At 50.0% G+C, this 17,704-nt stretch overlaps 1 protein-coding gene across 1 annotated transcript in view; it reads left to right on the plus strand.

Moving 5' to 3' along the window:
* Positions 1–17,704, plus strand: part of UCHL5 (ubiquitin C-terminal hydrolase L5) — a 244,634-nt gene that overhangs the window by 58,306 nt on the left and 168,624 nt on the right. Inside the window, exon 3 of the mRNA XM_078641508.1 lies at positions 2,423–2,528. Coding sequence (XP_078497634.1) covers positions 2,423–2,528 — 106 coding nt within the window. The remainder of the gene's footprint in view (positions 1–2,422; positions 2,529–17,704) is intronic.

The raw sequence follows: 17,704 nt of genomic DNA on the forward strand, positions 1-17,704 counted from the left end.
GTTGTTAATGCATAAGGATACCATTGCTGAAATTGTCACCCAGTGGAGGTCGAAACTCGATGGAGCAGTAATTATTCTGTACTGAGACCTAGGGACTTTGTAGGGGTAAGAAGTGTTGGATTTTTTGACTGCTTTTAATTTGCAGTGTAACTTGAGTGCCCTATCACGTACTAAAGCTTGATTGCTTTGACAGTCTTGCTCGACCTGATCATGCTCTTCTGGTAATGCTGACCACAGTTGGGGAGATGGGGCGGGGGTTGTCCAGGTATATTAGTCTCTTTTTTTAGGGCTTGCCTGCTGATGCGCTTGCGCATAGCTGGCAAGCTATATTGTGGCTTAACCAGAGCATAATCATCTCGGCGATTTGTTGCAGTGCCCGAGAAAAACAAGCTCAATGCGCAAGCGCATTTGCAAAAAGCGCGTGCACATCAAAGCCACCAGGCATCTCAAGCTTCCCCCAGCCGGCATTTCTCCTCCCCTAATTATTCACTGCACGGCCGGCCGGCACATCAAAGGCTGCTGCTGCCGTGACTCGCATTTCTCCTCCCCTTTCACTGCCCAGACACGGCTACATTTGTTTGTTTATATGACACTTGTATTTTATTGGCATTTATTTAACTTAACATGGCTGCACAAATTTGTTTGCATACTTTTGCTCATTTTCGCTGTTTGACCAGCAATGTATGACTGTATAAACTTGTTTATTACAGACAACAGGAGCATTCTTTTCTGGATAAATGTAACCCCCAAAGAACCCGCCCCCACCATGCGAGGAGCTTTCAATCAAACAGCAAGCATAGCAGCTGTTTTCCCGGCCGCTTTTCCCCCAATAGCTTTTACTTTAATACACACTTTAGCTCCTTCTTATCTCTTTTCCCCTCCCCCTCTTGCCAGCCACATTTCTTTGCTTCCCTCTCTACCCCTCCCTCCACCGGCTTTCCTTCTTTGTCTTTCCTCCCACATCTCTCCATCCCATTCCCTCCCCCTGCTGCTCTCTGTCTTATCTCCTCCCTCTTCCTTTATCTCCTCTTCCTCCCCGGCACAGAAAGCTCTTGTGACCCGCAGTCCCTTCCCTCGCGCCCTCTCCCTCCTGTCACCCTGATATCTATCACCAGTCCCCGCGCTCACATCATTTTCCTGTCTCTGCCCGCCTTTTCTTCTCACGGTCTCCTCTTTCTGTCTCCATCTTTTACGAACAGCCGTCTCCCTCACTGCCCTCTTCCCGCAGTCTGCCTCTTCCTCCCCCACCATGATAAACTGTTGTTTTCCATGTTGTGCAGAGCAGCACCGCCCGACCCAGCCCCACTCCCAATCTCGTGTCTAGTTTCACCGGTGCAAAGTGTGTCTGTACTTCTCTCACATTAAGCTTTAACTGCGTTTCTGCACTGTGGCCCACGGCTGTGTCCGTCCTGTTTTCAGAGCACAATTTTCACAATCGCATGTCCACTGTTGGTGCTGACGGTTAATCATTCCTACCTTCGTTCTGTGCTCACCCCGACCCCTCTAGCTCTCCATTTCATCATACTCTTGTCTCTTATTTTCTTGCCCTTTGTTTCAAGCTTTTTTTAAAGTTTTGTTTTCATTCTTCTGTCCTTTTCCTGTTTTGCATTTTCTCTTCATACCCGTTTCTTCTTTTGTTGGTCCGTTTTTCTTTCTTTTTTTCCTTATTTGTAATATCAATACATCTAAGTCACGTAAATACAAAACATGTTGCATTACAAATGCTATAGGTGTCACATTTGCGAAAGTTATAACTATTGGCATTGTAAATGACAAAGCTATTAATTTAGCTATTTTAAAAAATAACACATACATTTAAAAAAATTCATTTATAAGACCAATAGCTCAAACTTTCCTAATGCGAGCCCTATTGCATTTCCAATGCTTGTTTTTTTTACTGTTTGCCCTGAGTGTCAACTCTAATGGTTACCACAGCAAAGGTAAACTTGAGTGTTTCTCATATGCAGTGCTTTACTTGAGCCGCTGGGGGTCCCCCCTCACTCATTTCTGGGCCCCACCACTTCTTTTTCCGCAGCACACATTTAATGAGGGCAAGAGTGAGAAACCACGCATAATGCAGAAACACATAAGAAGAGAGAGAAGGAAGAGCCGTCACAAATAGAAAAAAGCCAGAACCTGCAAGAGTGGGATGTAGGGCTAGGGAGAGTATGGTAGTGGGTTAAAGTGGTATGAGGTGGATGTAATGTAAGACTATGCAGTCGATGTGCCGACATTTAATTGCACCGGCCATGGCCTTATAATCGGACCTTTAGGCACCTGCACTTCTTCTTTTACTAATTAAATCACTGCCCTTGTGAATTAGAATCTCTTAACCATATTTTTCATTTCTGTGTTTGATGGGGTGGTCTTTGTTTGTCCAATGATATTTATTGAGATATTAACGCATATTTTAATCTTGTAGACCAGTTCACGGCCTAATTTTCCTCTTCAAATGGCAACCTGGAGAAGAACCTGCTGGCTCTATTGTGCGAGACAGCCGACTCCAGACCATCTTCTTCGCGAAACAGGTACCACTTATTGTTCATTTTGGGCCCAGGCGTGATCAACCGCTTTTTTCTATGTCTATTTATTGATGGATAAAGCACATTTTATGCCATAATTTGTAATACCAGTAGCCCTGACTGTGCTGCTTTACTTAAAGCAAGAAACAGATGCTTGGTGTATTGCTGCAACGCCTAGTGCTTCTCTGTTGTCAGTCTCCATTTTAGATGGTCAAATTATTGGGATTTCGGGGTGCATGCATTAGTGCAGAAGACACTTTGCACTAAAGAGTAATCAGAACGTCTCTGAAGGGCAACATTGCAACAGTGTACATCTACCCTGCGGAAAGTGGGAAATACAAACATTTTTCCTTTCATGTTTTTGCTTCACTTTGCTGCCAGTACGTCAGAGGCACCTCTTTCTGTAGTTCCTTCTGGTATTTTCTCACTCCTGCATACTCTCATTTTCTATTAAAGGCAACTTGCTCTGTTTTGTTTCCCTTCTGACCCTTCCAACAGGCTATGGGCATATGCATATTTCCCATTACTGTATTTCTCCCTTGAGTCTTATGTCATTATCCCTGAAAATGGTATGAATAGAAAAGACCTTCATCTTTACACTGCTGCCGATGGTTTACGCAAATTTAGTAATCTGCTTCGAATGCCCATCCCCTGCCGTACCTCAAACAAGTAGTCCCAGTCCAGGGTGTCAAACACCTTTTCGACGTCCATGACCCAGACATCCGAAGTAGGGCCAGCGCGACAGCCACCTGCACCAGCCTGTGCAGCCTCCAGATTGTGAACGTTCTAGACCTGCCCAGTACGAAACCATACTAGTCTTGATGTACCAATGCGGCATGTGCTCCAGCATCAAGTACCGCCAGTACCGTGCTAAGGATTTTATAATCGCTGACCATCATGGACAGCTGTCTGTATGAGATGACCTCTACCGGGTCAGGTCTGGGCTTCATGAGCGATACCAAGAGTTCTTACCTCCCGGATGGGGGCAGATGCCTTTCAAATGGGCAGTTAAATAGAGGTCCGACAACTTGGAAACAAGGGAACATAGATTTTGTAGAATTTGATGGGTAGACCATTATGGTCTGGTGTTTTACAGTTAAGGGAAGCACATATGTTTCCCCGTGTCTCTTGCTCATTCATTGGGTCTTCTAGGGCCTCCTTCTGTTCTACACGTATCCTTGACAACATGATAGAGGACAGAAATTCCCAAATTGCAGGCCCACGCTGGACAGGCGCTGGGCTGTAGAGGGCCTGGTAGTGCGTATAGAATGCACCCTGGATTGCCTTCCGAGTGGTGACAACTGAATCGGAGGAGAGACTGATAGTTGTTTTGATCTGTCTGATGCACATTTTAGCAGTCACGCCAATAGCTAACCCTGTTTATCTCCCTCTACATGCATCTTACTTTATTGATTGTAGTCTAGGCAACACAGTGACTCAAGCAGCTGCCTATGCTGATTCTGGGCTTTCGACAGCGACAACGTCACCCTCTCAAGGCCCCCCAGAGAATATTCCACCTGTATGAGTTCCCGACTGAGGTTGCTCAGTGCCCTAATGACTGTGTTAATGCAATGACTATGGATTATTGTTTTTAGTGCCGACCACTCCAACAGGCGCGTGGTGTCTGTATTACTATTATCAGTTATATAACTAGCTATTGGCCCGTGTATTGGAATACAAGGTCATCCAGCGCAGTAGATTGCAAGTAACAGGTTGGCATCTGCCGGGCCTTCCCATGCAGTGTATTGTTTTAGTGGGTTGTGATCTGACAGGGCCTTACCTAAATACCCCCTGCCCCCTCCCCTGGTCACCTTAAGCTGCAGGATAGGGTGATAAAGGATGCAGACAAGCAGGTCATGGGGCTAGGAATAAAATGAATATCCGGTTCAGGGCTCTCCAGCTATCCACCAGTGACCAATGCGCAAGCCATTGTGTGAAGTGTCTCATTGTGGGAGAAGTAGGGATGGGAGGGTGGGACCAATCAAGGTCGAGGTCCATTGCAAAGTGAAAGTTTCCCCCCAAAAATCCATGGCCGGTTGGGACCACTTCAGTAACAGGGACGATATGTGTGCCAGAAACTGTGACTGGGCCGTTTTAAGCACATTCACATTGCCCAGTAACACCTCCTGTATATCCAACCTTTCCTCCATGAACACATAGGGTCAACCTCCGCTACTGTGCTTTGGATAGGTACGGAGGGGTCTATCCAAATTAACACCCCCAGGCAATGCTTGCATGAATACGCCTCCAGCACTTGTGCTGTCGCTAATCCTCCCACAATTCTCCTAGTAAGGGGAGGGGCACAGGCCCGAAAGGTGGGTTTCCAATCCCTGGTAACTGTGAGCCGGAGGACGGACCCCGAACATAGAACCTTGTGGTTGTGACAGAAGGTTCAAATCTAACAACACAACTTAACCAACCATCCACCCCAAGGCGGCAGAGCAACATCTGGCTGCCCAAACAGTTAACGTAACATGGGTAGCCTTTGGATCCTGTGTAATGTCTCATGGGCCACAGGGTTCCCAATGAGAGGGCTCTTAGCATGGTCTCAGTGGGTCGTCTAGGACTTTCGGCTTCCAAGTGTGGCATTGTCTAGAGAAGGCCCAACTATTGTGGAGAAATGTCCTGCCCCTCTTCCCGGTACGTAGGGGTTGGTGGTCAAGGGAGGAGAAAGGGTTTCCCCCTTAACCACCTCCCCTCCTCACCCTACCATTCTTTGGGAAAAACAGTACTATGAAGGAAAAGCAAAAATAAAGAGGGGGGCTTGTGAGGCCTACTGTATGCCGGAGTCACCAGTGCATGGGAGCATACCATTTCAGAGGCCATTCTATAACTGGTGCAAGCTAGAGGATTTCCTCAGCCGTGTAATAGCATGGAGCAAGATGGAGGATGCACTGTGCTGTGTGACAACCCTCATATGAGGCGTCCCTGACTCCCCCTCTACCCCAGCGGAACTGGCAGCATCTGGATCCCAAAAGTGAGCTGCTGCCGCAAGCACCGCTATCCGCTCGTGCTGTGCCTGCACCGGCATGGGAGCCCCAGAGACGCCGGTATCGCTTTGAATCATCTTTCCCCGCGGCCACTGATGTCTCAATCGTGGTCGGCCTGGGTAAGATCTCCGCGGGGTGATGTCGCTTTCCAGGGCGAGGCATGGTGCCGCACTGCCGCTGCTCAACCCAGACTCCCACATCTCTCAGCTCTGTCAAGATTAAGGATTTTCCATTCGCTAGCACTTTTAGCTTTGCAAGAAACCTGAGTGAGTGCTTAGCCCCGGTGTCTCTCAGATTGCACTTCACGCCAAGTATGCTGTCTTCTCACTGAACCATGAGAGTATAGTCCAGGAACAACAATATGTTGGCAGTTTCAAAGGGGATGCGGCCAAAGCACTTAGTGAGTTGTAGCACTGAGTCCCTGTCTCCAAAGTTCAGGATCCGGGCCACCATTGGCTGTGGCAAGGGACGAGGGGGTGGGGAAGGTGGTCGGTCATCACTGTAGCGTCGCCGAGACGCAAGGGGCAAGAGATGCCTATGCCACAAAGTGGGGCCTAACTGTGACTGAAATGACAACACAACGCTAGCTGTCAGTTAGGGCCGAAGAACCACGAGCGGTCACTCAGCTGTTTATTTATACCTGGGGGCTTGCCCCGCCCCCAAGGTGCATGCGTGCGTGCGTGCGTATGTGTATGGGCCGGGTGGCTCCATTACTACATCCCTCCAAACTCACAGATCAATAGTCCCGGCCATGAGGTGTTTTGAATTTAGTTCATATTCCATGCATAGTCCTTCAATCGTTGGTTGGGGATCGGATTAGGTCGCAGATGATATCTTTGGCTTTGACGACCCTCCGGACTCCCCGTCTCCACTGATTGCTCAGAGCAATGCTGGTCATTACTTGAGGGGTTCTCTGTGCTGGCGGTGTTTGCTGGCACAACCCTCGTTGAAGTCTGTCTTTCTTCTTCTTGCGGTGACACTGGTGACTCCGTGCGTGCTGGTTCCTGCTCTTCGTCTTCCATTTCCTCAGATGCAGTTCCGTCGTGCCCATATTCACGTGAGACGCGTTTGAACCAGGATACATTTCTGGTAACAGCTCGTGTGCCTCTGAACGCCGACACCATGGTGCCGTGCACGTTCACAACTTCCCATACTTCTGGTTCAAACGCTGGGTCGTATTTTGATTTTCGTTGCCTGTTCTTAATAACCACTCTGTCTCCAACCACCAATGACCTGGCTTCGGCTTTCCTTGCCTGACTGGCTTTGTCGTTAGTGCGCTTCCGGCGTTCTTGGGTGACCTCGTGATCTATTTCTGGGGGGCACCAGGCAGGTGTAGTTGGCACGCAGTCTCTTGGTACCTTCTTGAATACTAGGTGTGCCGGAGCACAGCGTGTTGTCGAGTGGGGTGTCTGTCTGTATGCACTGAGAAATTGTGACAGGCACTCTTCTGCGTCTTCCTTTCTTTCCACACCAATTTGCAGTGCGCGATTCAAAGTCCGCATAAATCTCTCAACTTCCCCATTTGCTTGGGGCCATTGCGGAGTGATTTTTCTGTGGTGAATACCCCGTGCAGCGAGATAAGTCTGGAAGTCTTTTCCCTGAAAAGGAGGGCCGTTGTCTGACCTCACCTCTTCTGGTAGGCCTACCATGGCGAACACTCTCTCCAGAGCTTTCTTGACGTGGTTGAACGCTGTCGTGGGTACAATTTCCACTATTGGAAAACGGGAGTAAGAGTCTATCATGACAAGGGTGTGTCGTCCATCCGGGAATGATCCAAAGTCCATACTCATTTTTGACCATGGCTCTTTACAGAGTTCTTCGGTGATCACCGGGTGAGGAGCAGGTTCCCGGCCTGTGATGATGCATGAGTGGCAGTTTCCAACCTCTTCCTCCACCGCTGCATCCATGCCGGCGAACCACACCTTGCTGCGCAAACGCCCTTTTGTCTTCGATACTCCTTGGTGGCCTTGGTGTGCAAGGCGTACAACTTCTCTCTGCAGCCTTGTAGGTACCACGATCGCTGCCCCTCGGAGGACCACGCCGTGCGGTCCAATGCTCAGCTCACTCTGAGCTCTCCACAGTTGTTGTCTCGCCAGCTGTTCTTGGGGTGTGAGGGCGCTAACTCCATCAAGAAAATTTCTCCAGCTCCTGTTTGTCAGCGTAGTTTTTACCTTGACAAGGCATTCGTCTTCATCCGTTGCTTTTCCAATGTCCTCCAGCGTCAGGGCTACTGGGCAAGCGTCTTGTGAGATCATTCTGACATATTCCTCAACGTCATCTACGTCACTTGTTATTTGGACTGTATCTCCGGATCCGGGGTGTCTGGATAGGAAGTCCGCAGGATTGTCGGCTCCAGGCCTATAGATCACCTCAAAGCGGTATGTTTGGAGTTGGACAGCCCATCTCTCAATTCTGGGTGGTGCGAGTCTGGCAGTTCCCGTAAATAGGGGCACCAGGGGCTTGTGATCAGTCACTACTTTGAATTCATGTCCGAACAGGTAGAGGTGAAAATGCTGGCATGCCCATTTTATTGCCAGTGCTTCACGTTCAATTTGGGCGTACCGCATCTCCGTCGCAGTCAGTGCTCTGCTGGCATATGCTGTCGGCACCCATTCATGAGCTTCAGTCTCTTGCATGAGGACGGCCCCTAATCCTACAGGACTCGCGTCTACAACGACTTCTGTGCGCCGGTGTGGCCTGAAGTATGCCATGACTTTGTCGTCAATTAATGCAGCTTTGATTGCCTCAAATGCTTCGTCTTCCTTGGCCGTCCACACCCATGGTTGACTTGCTTTGGTTAGGTTACGTAATGGCTCAGATAGGGATGCTAATCTTGGGATGAAACGGCCGCAGTACGTGGCCATCCCCAGGAAACTCCTGACTTCCGTGGCTGACGTTGGCTTAGGAGCTGTCCTGATGGCGTCCGCTTTCTTCGGGTCGACCTGAAGCCCTTCTCTGGAGAAGATATACCCAAAGAAGTCCACTGATTCCTTGTAGAAAGAACACTTTGCTTTGTGGAGGGTGAGGCCGTGATCAGCTAGGCGTTGCAATGTTGCTCGGAGGTGGACGTGGTGTTCTTCCAGAGTCTTGGAGAAGACAAGGATGTCATCGCTTAAATTTATAACTCCTGTCAGGCCTGAAAGAGTCTCCCTGATGGCGTTTTGAAAAACTTCAGCCGCCGATGACACCCCAAAGCTTAACCGCTTGTACCTCCGAAGTCCAACATGGGTGGAGAATGTCGTGATGTTACGACTGTCTGGATGTAGCTCAAGCTGGTGATATCCGGCGTTAAGGTCCAGTTTTGAAAACCAGCGTGCACCATTGAGATCGGCCACTATATCGTCCATAGTTGGAGTCAGATGCCTCTCCCTCTTTACTGCCCTGTTTGGAAGACGCATGTCCACACACAGGCGTATTGCGCCTGGTTGCTTTGGTTTTGGAGCAATCACAAGCGGCGATACCCAGGGCGTTGGGCCCGACACCTTTTCAATTACCCCTAACTCCTCAAGCTTGTGCAATTCTTCTTCTACTTGCTTCCGTAGGTGAAAAGGTACTCGTCGGTGTCTGAGAGCCATGGGTCGGACCGTTGGGTCCACGTGAAGTTTGAATTTTTTTCCTTTTAAACAGCCAAGACCTTTGAATAGGGTCGGGAAATCTCTCAAGATTGCTTCTGCGTGTAGTTCATGTACTTGCCGTGCAAAGAACACAAGTTGTAAATCTTCTGCCGTGTGGCAGCTCAGGAGCGTGCCGCGCCTGCCTCCAGTCACATGGAATTTGGTCTTCACTTGTTGATCATTGCACGCAGCTGTTACTTCGATTACTCCCCTGAGAGGAAGTGGGTCGTCGCTGTCATAAGTGTAAATTTTGGCGTTTGAAGGAGACAGCGGTGGGCGCGGAGATAGTAGCTCATATTGCGTGCTGTCCATCACATTTACAGTCGCTCCAGTATCAATGAGTGCTTGCACTGGAGATCCAGCGATGGAGATCTCACACATCGGTGGTGGTCGTCTTCTAGAGCCCTCTCTCCCCACATAGGAGACGAAGAAGATGTTATCATCATCATCATCAGCACAGAAAGCTGTCCTGGAGGCGTCACCACACGGGCCCGGATCTTCCAATGATAGTTGTCGCACTGCCTGTGTAGGGCCTCTTCCATTCGAGCTAAAACGGCGGTTCCCACTGCTGCGACACACCTTTGCAAAGTGATTTATTTTTCCGCAGTTGGAGCATACTTTTCCTCTTGCGAAACATCTCCCATTTGTCGGATGTTCCATGCCACAGTTCCCACATGGATTCCGAGAGCTGGCTCGAGGGCCTCCTCTCTGTGCTTGTGACCAGCGCCTGATTGCGTCAACTTGTTCCTCCTTGATTTGAGGGGTTTTTGCTGGTGCGCTGGGCCTGTCGAGAGCAGCTTGCATTTCATCAGCTCTCGCATTGGATAGCTCATGCGAGCGCGCAAGGACGAGGATCTCATCAAGAGAGATACGTGGCTGTCTAAGAATGAGGCGTCTTAGTTGTACTGATCTGCACCCCTGGATTAGCTGTGCACGGATCTCCTGGCGCTGGTCTGGAAGTTCACAGGCAATGGCTAATTTCCTTAACCGTGCATAGAAAGAGTCAATAGGCTCCGTTTCACCCTGCCTGGCTTGACGCAGCTTAAACCACTCGTAATCAGGGTTCACCCTGGGATCGAAATGAAGGCTCAACGCCCGTACTGCCGCGTCATAATCCTCATCTCCCCCACGATCTGGCAGCGTTTCAAAAAGCTCATACAACTCATCCCCTCCATAACACATGAGTAAAGAGCGCTTCACCTTGCCATCTGTTTCACGGACACCAATAAAATAATGCTCTAATCTCCCAACCCATATACGCCATCTTGCCGCAGCTGTGTGCGGATCTGCCAGTTCGCTGAATGGAGGGAGTGGCGCTGCGAGGCCATGTCCGGGAGAGGCTACAGCAGCGGCTGTGGCGGCACCAGGAGCTGGACCCGGGACAGCAGGTATCTGCACCACGGCTGGGGGCCCAGTGGGAGCAGGTGGTTGCACTTGTGCTGAGGTTGCAGCAGTGGCACCTCCATTGGCTTGTTGGTCTGTCATACTTTTGACTGTCCACGCAAAGAAGCACTGTGTAAAGAAAACTAGGATCAAACAGGTTCTGTGTGACGCTGATCCCACGTGGCAAAAACGGCACCTCTAGGTAACTTTCCTGTCAGTTTATATCTGGTGCGCGAAAATGTGTTTGTTTGTTTTTTTTTTTTTTTTTTTTTAGAAGTGTAGCGCTGGCGAATGAGGTATCCAATATATCTTCAAATTCGCTCACTCGCTGTCTGGTCAATGGCTGAATGCTTTGTCCCTCCTACTTTATTTTTTTTATTCCATCCGCTCAATGCGTGAGGATTTGCCAGTCTCTTTCTCCTAAGTCAGCTGCCTGAAATACGATCTGACAGGGCTTACGCGACCTGAATCATCGTGCGCATGCGTGTGTCAGTACACAGCTGCTGAGGTAATCGTGCGAGGGCCGAGGATTCCTTTCCGATGCGCTGTCAGCCGGTGATTCAGCATGCGCATGCGTGTGTCTCTACACAGCTGCTGAGGTGATTGTGCGAGCGCCGAGGATTCCTTTCCGATGCGCTGTCAGCTGGTGAACGAGCGCCTGATGCAGCCGCTGAGGAGATTGCGCGAGGGCCGAGAGTGTCCCTCCGACGCGCTGTCGGCAGGTGAGAGAGCGCACACCAAGCTGCGTGGGCGAGCGGGTGTCGACTGAGGCTCTGAAAAGGTGCGAGCTCACCTGACGCACCACGACCTGATGCGTACTTTATTCTCCTCAGAGACGCTTGGCTCCGTCATGTAGAGGAGACTGTCACAGCTGTGTGGCGAGGCGTGAGTGACCGTGTCCGCCTCGTCGCCAGTGTAGCGTCGCCGAGACGCAAGGGGCAAGAGATGCCTATGCCACAAAGTGGGGCCTAACTGTGACTGAAATGACAACACAACGCTAGCTGTCAGTTAGGGCCGAAGAACCACGAGCGGTCACTCAGCTGTTTATTTATACCTGGGGGCTTGCCCCGCCCCCAAGGTGCATGCGTGCGTGCGTGCGTATGTGTATGGGCCGGGTGGCTCCATTACTACAATCACTACTGCCACGGTAGAGGGGGCACCCCGATTCCCTCCAATGCGAACAGGCTCCCCCACACTTCAGAGTAGCGAGGTGCGGCCTACATTACTAGTCGTACCCAGCCACTGACTCTGATCGGAGCCCCCAGCAGCTCCCCTGCACCACTCACTGCATAGGGGACGGGGGGGGTTTGGGGGGGTGAGAGGATAGGGCACATGGCGACAGCCGTGACTGTTCCTTTTCACCTTTAGGCCAGCGGGCCCCGAAACTTCCAGGTGCGGCTCCCTGTGTGAGCCTAGGTGTGCCTCCAGTACCGGAGCACATCCACACAATCGCTATGGCCCAGGCAGAAGGGGGCTCATTGATGCCTCCGGATTATCATGCCCCTCGCTTCGGAAATATCACCGAGTTGCGTCTGCCATCTTGCAGCTCTTAGCCACACTCCCTTGGGAGGGTGGCAGCCATTAACCTACATGGATTTTTAGGTCTGTCTTGCAAGTGATATTCACAAAAGGGACGTATAAACATAAAGTGGATCCACTATGTACTTTAAAAAAAAAAAAATCAAAATAGACTGACAACGTTTGTATAGGGTTAACCATTTCACTTCCCGTTTCTAGAACCCAATCGGTTTATGACTCCTCACCTACTTGGTTTTTAATTCAGTGACATGCTTCATCGTCAAGTCCTCTTCACACTTACGGACATTGTATCTGGGCAGGCTCTACCTCATTTGTCCGAGGGAGCTCATTGGGTGATATTTTTTGTATCAAGGGATAGGAGATTGAACTTTTAAAATTGCGTAAGGGTGTCCACAATCACTTATATTATCTTTTTTTAATTCCCAGGGCCGCAGATAAAGTTAAAAACAGGGTTTTGATGTTAAAGAGTTGAATTATGTGCTCTGCATCAAGGGACTGTCTACACGTTTCAGTAAAAACCCAGTGGGTGAGAGTCCTTCTAACAAACCAATAGGGTTGTTGACATTGAAAAAGTGAAATGGTTCGCTCTATAAAAACTTGGTCGTTCTCTTTTGATGGTATTGGACAGTAAACTGTCACCTGACCTTTTAATCTACACCAATATTATTCAATAGTTCTTTACTTCCACACACATACCTATCTATTACTATGCTTTTACATATTTACATGTAACGCTTCACATTACCATATAACATTACTTTAAAGCCAGACCTATTGGCATTGCCAATGCTTGTACTGCCTTGGCATCCCGAATGACTAAGCGTTTCCCAAGCACATCATTTTTTTTCCTTCTAGTTCAAGGAGCTGTTATTGGATACTTTCAAATTTGAACAAAATATTGTATTGTAATTTCATTTATATGGCGCTTACTACCGCTAACGAGATGTCAAATCGCTTTTTTGGCAAGTAGCAAGCTACTCCGGTACCCATAAAGGATAAGTGGTGAATTAATATAGTGAAATATGAAAGTAATTTGAGTGGTGAATATTAATCCGTTATTTGGATTGAGAAGGATAGCGGAGGGATAGAAGAGGGAAAAAGGTTTGCATTTGTAGTGCTTGCTACCCCCTAATGAGGTATTGAAACACTTTTTTGGGCGAGTAGCACGCTACTCTGGAACATTATTTCTTGTTCTCTATCAGGTAACTACAGAAAGGAAGGTGCCAGCACAATGGTTTTCACCCCCAAAAATCTTTTGTCCATGTCTTTTGTCACTGGTGCCTTTTTAGGTTTCGCCTGGCGTCCACTGCGCAGCAGTGTTAGCGCAGGCGAAATCTTTTAATTTTTAGTAAGGGCCTTTCACCCGCTTCTCTCTTCCATTGGCTAGCTCCATAAATGGAGGCTAGCCATTGGAAGAGAGATCTGTCCGTAATTCTCGGAGCAGATTCGTGGGCGTTCCGTAGATTTTTTTCTCATCCCGCTCCTTTTTGAACGTCATGCGGCGGTGGGCGGATGTTTTTTTCTTTTTTTTTTTTTCTCGCCATGTTTTGGTCATTTCCACCGTGTCTCCAAGGAGTGCTGCTCGCTGTCCGGCAAGCAGAGCTCGGCCGAGAGCGACGCCTGGGTGCTGCAGAGTCTTTATTGTAAAGTGTGATGGGACTGTCTGTCGGTCGTGCCTTGCCAAATTCACTACTACGAGGCTTTCAGAGAGTGTGCCCGCTCGGGCGTAGATAAGCTGGTGAGATGGAGTTTAGTCTTATGCTCATTACAATATGGGGCATTCCGCCGGCGGCTGCGGCTCGCCAGGGGGCCTGCTTTGAAGTAGGTCGAACTACTTCGTGCTATCATTCGTCCCGGCATGCCAGCGTCCCTGGGAGTGGTTGGGGAAGGGAAGGGTTCTTCGCCCGTCCCGTTTGCTGCATTATTTTGTGCGTAAGCGTGAAGTCTAGTGTGAGAAGTTGGCCTGATATGCAGTGCTCCCTATTCTAGTGATCACTATGTATCAGTCCAGACAACCCTTATTGATGATTGGTTGTAAGTCAACCTTATAGACCAGCTATCCTAGTAGCATGGATACGAGCAGTCTAAGGCTAAGACTCTAGAGGGCGTGTTAAGCCAGCTGTTTTACCATCACATTACCCCTTGAACACCAAGTGAAAGGACACCACACAAGTTGTTATCAAAAATAAAGTATATTTATTTATAACAGGACTACCCTGGCTCTTTATGAGACAGGGAGCTAAGCACACAACAAAACTCTTAAAGAATTACTGAAAGTCGCACAATTTACACAAATGCCCGAGGGGCACGAAAAACCATATACACAAGAAGTGGAATGCGAATTACTAGCAGGTAAGTAACTATTCTCATAGACTTTAGAAACGCTAGGCCTACAATACTAAACACTTAGATTAGGAGCAGGAGGCCTGTGGACGTCGTGTGCAGAGTGGGAACTCTCACGCGTAAGGCGGGAAAAAGTCTATGGAGGCTAGTAAAGACAAAGTTACTGTTCTCGGGCGAACCCGACTAGGTGGGTCGAAAACAAGAGTGGATCCGAACACTTAGGGTGTTGGACTATGCTGGAGCACCGGAGTACTCAGTTTACCTAGCCCAGGGGCTGCGGCTGCATAGGGTTCAAGTTGCGTCGGAAACCTCGTTGTCGAACCAGGAGCCTGAAGAAAAGAAGTTGCTGGCAGGCGGCCAGTGAAGAAGTTCGTGGAGATCCAAGCCTGGATCAGGGAAGAAGAAGACCTGTAAGCAGAGGGGACCAAGTTCTGAATCACTAGCCAGTGATTTAGGTGGGCACCAGGATGGCACCGGACGAAGTCACCTCGACCAGGTGAGTGGGCGCTGCTGGGCTCTGCAGTCTCTCGGACCAGGAGGCGTTGTCGGCGACCAGGATGGAGGTGCGAGCTGTCCCACGAAGGTGTCTGCTGTCGACGTCGCTGGACCCAGGATTGGGGCAACAAGTCTTGGCAAATTCAAGCCCACGCGGTGGACCTAAAATGGAGTCTGGAGTGGACCAGGAGGGTCCGGGGTGCTCCTCTGTTGGAGGGGAGCAAGGGCCAGTCTGGAGCAACCAGACCAGCGGTGTTTGTCGTTGAAGTTCGTCGTCAGAGGGCCACTAGCCAACGGGCAAGTGACCGGGACAACGCGGTGAACAGCCAAGAGCAGAAGGGCCCCACGCAGATCTCGTGGATGCAGGGGGGCTGAACTTCGGTGCTGGAGCTGCTCAGGGTCGGGGCTTCTCTTACCCCAAAGCACTCAGTCGAGGGTCACTCGGTGGTCGTGCTGGACAAGCGTCGTGCAGTTCTGAAGATGGCCGGTCCCTCGAGGTCTCGTCACACCCACGAATCTCAGCGTAGCTGACGATGTAGGTAGAGGTCAGAGGTGCCAGGGAAGCCGGTTCTCGTCGTGCTGGAGCAGTCTTGATCCGGAGGAGAGACTTGCAGCAAACCGCGATGCTTGGTTGGTGCCTGCTGCTGCAGGGTGACTACTCCTTAGTCACAAGGGAGAAATCTTGAGAAGAGTCTTGAGTTCTTCGTGTAGAAGGTCGGTTCAGGATTCAAAGATTGATCTAATTTGGAAGGGGGCCTGCTCCTACCTTTATCCTGCAAAAGGGGGCTGGCACGCGACTAAGTCCTGCCCTATGGGTGGGACCAGGAGGGGGGTGGTTACACCCCTCTCCTTTGGCGGGCTTTCCCCAGCTCAGGGTCTGGTGTGCCCCTGGAACTGGTTCAAGCCGGCCTATGCACAGTGAGCACCGGGGTGCCACTTGCAGTCACCTTCCTCTAAAGCCCTGCCTACCTAGGATACACAAAATCCTGTCTGGGACGGTGCTGGCACCGCCCCTGACAGGAAACCCTTTGTCCTTGCCTCCTGCGCTGGGAGGACTCCCAGCAACAGGAGGGCAGACTTGTGTCTCGGTGGCAGCATCCATTTTGTGGAGCTAAGGCTCTGTCTGACTTTAACCGGGGTTACAGGTTACCAACATGTCGTGTCCCTCTAGAAGGGTGGAATGCTAACCCCGTCGCCAGAATTGGCGAGGGGTTAGTATTCCAATTCGTATGACACCTTACTCGACATGTTGTGATAAAGTGATACCAGAGTTGGCATATAACCGCGAGGATTATAATGCACTTAAGAGTATATGGTATGCGTTATCAGGGAAACGGCTAAGGGATAGATCCCGAAAGCCGCAAACAGGCTCAGCTCATGCCAGAGCACCATCTCACACGATTCCAAGCACTCTGCCTTCAGGATTGTCAAGGCCTGCCATAGGAGTGACTGATAGGAGATCTGTGTGCCCATTTAGGTTTAGATATAGGTATACTATATCTAAAGCAAAGGGTGATTACACCACCTTGCCCCAGCTGTCGTGCAGCCAGTTGTGTCAGATTTGGATGGCCAGCCAAGGGGTGGCATAATACATGCTGCAGCCCCTGGTAGGCCCTGGGTACACCTATACCCTGGGTACCTAAGGTACACTGTACAGGGACTGATAAGGTGACTCAGTATCCAATTAGATATGTACCTAAGGTACATGGAATCCATTTTACAGAGAGAGCAGTAGGCCTGGGGTCCTGAATAGCAGGGCCCCAGGTCAACTAAGTCAGAAAACCAGCAAAACACCAGGCAAAAAGTTGGGGGCAACCATAGTCAGGGATCTACCTTCCTACATAACCCCCCCCCCCCCCCCCCCCCAAACGAAAGGAGATAAGGCTATCCTTGACCAGGTAAGCCTATATTGCCTAAGTGGCCATATAAGGAAGTACCAGCACTGGCATGGTTACCCCCTATCTCATGGTCCACTAAGCAATCCCTCACCCTAAGGGTATCTGAGGGTCCCCACCATAGGGAATCTCTACCTGTGGTGTGTTTTGGCAAAGTAAAAGACTGGTGCTGGGATGGAGTACTGAAGTGAGACTCCACTAATGTTGGGCTCAACTTCCTCCAATCACCATCTACCATGTGTGCCTTTCTTTCCAGGACTGAGTTGCTATGAGCTCTCAGGGTCAACCTCTGGCTACCTAAAGCTGGAGGCTGGGTCCCTCTGTTTGGCTTACTGGAGGGACAGGTCATGTCTGGGGCCCTCAGGTCCCAAGTTTGGCTGTGCCCAACAGTGTCCATCTTTGGGAGGTCCCTAACTAATTTTAAGGGGGATCCCTCAGGAGTTTGTTTTATTTTCACTTGGCTAGGACTACTAGCTTCAGTGCCCTTAATCTGCTGATTGGGGAATTCTTAAGGACAGGGGGCCCTTTGGGGTCCAACACTGGCCTCCCTGACCTCTACAGCCCTGGGCTGACTGAGGCAGGGTAGAGAGGGGCAGGTTACCTGCTCCAGACTGGGTCCCACCTTGGAAGGGTCCACTGACATCAGGGGTTCTGCCAGGCTAGGCCTGACTACCTCTGTGGCAGTTTCCTCACAAGGGGTCAGATCAGTTCCCTGAGGAGGCTGATCCTTTCCTAAAGTCTGGTGGGAGGGAGATTTCTCTTCCTCCTCAATGCTCTCTGTCTGAGTGGAGTGATCCATAGTTTCAGGCTTCACAACACTATCATCTGTCTGAGTTTGAGCTGTGGCCATCACAACTCTACCAACCTTTTCAGGAGGGGACTCAGTTTGGGTATGGGCTGTGACCATCACAGCCCTGCTAACC

Source organism: Lissotriton helveticus, chromosome 1_1 (genome assembly GCF_964261635.1).
Source record: "Lissotriton helveticus chromosome 1_1, aLisHel1.1, whole genome shotgun sequence".
In the NCBI taxonomy this organism is placed as follows: Eukaryota; Metazoa; Chordata; class Amphibia; order Caudata; family Salamandridae; genus Lissotriton; species Lissotriton helveticus.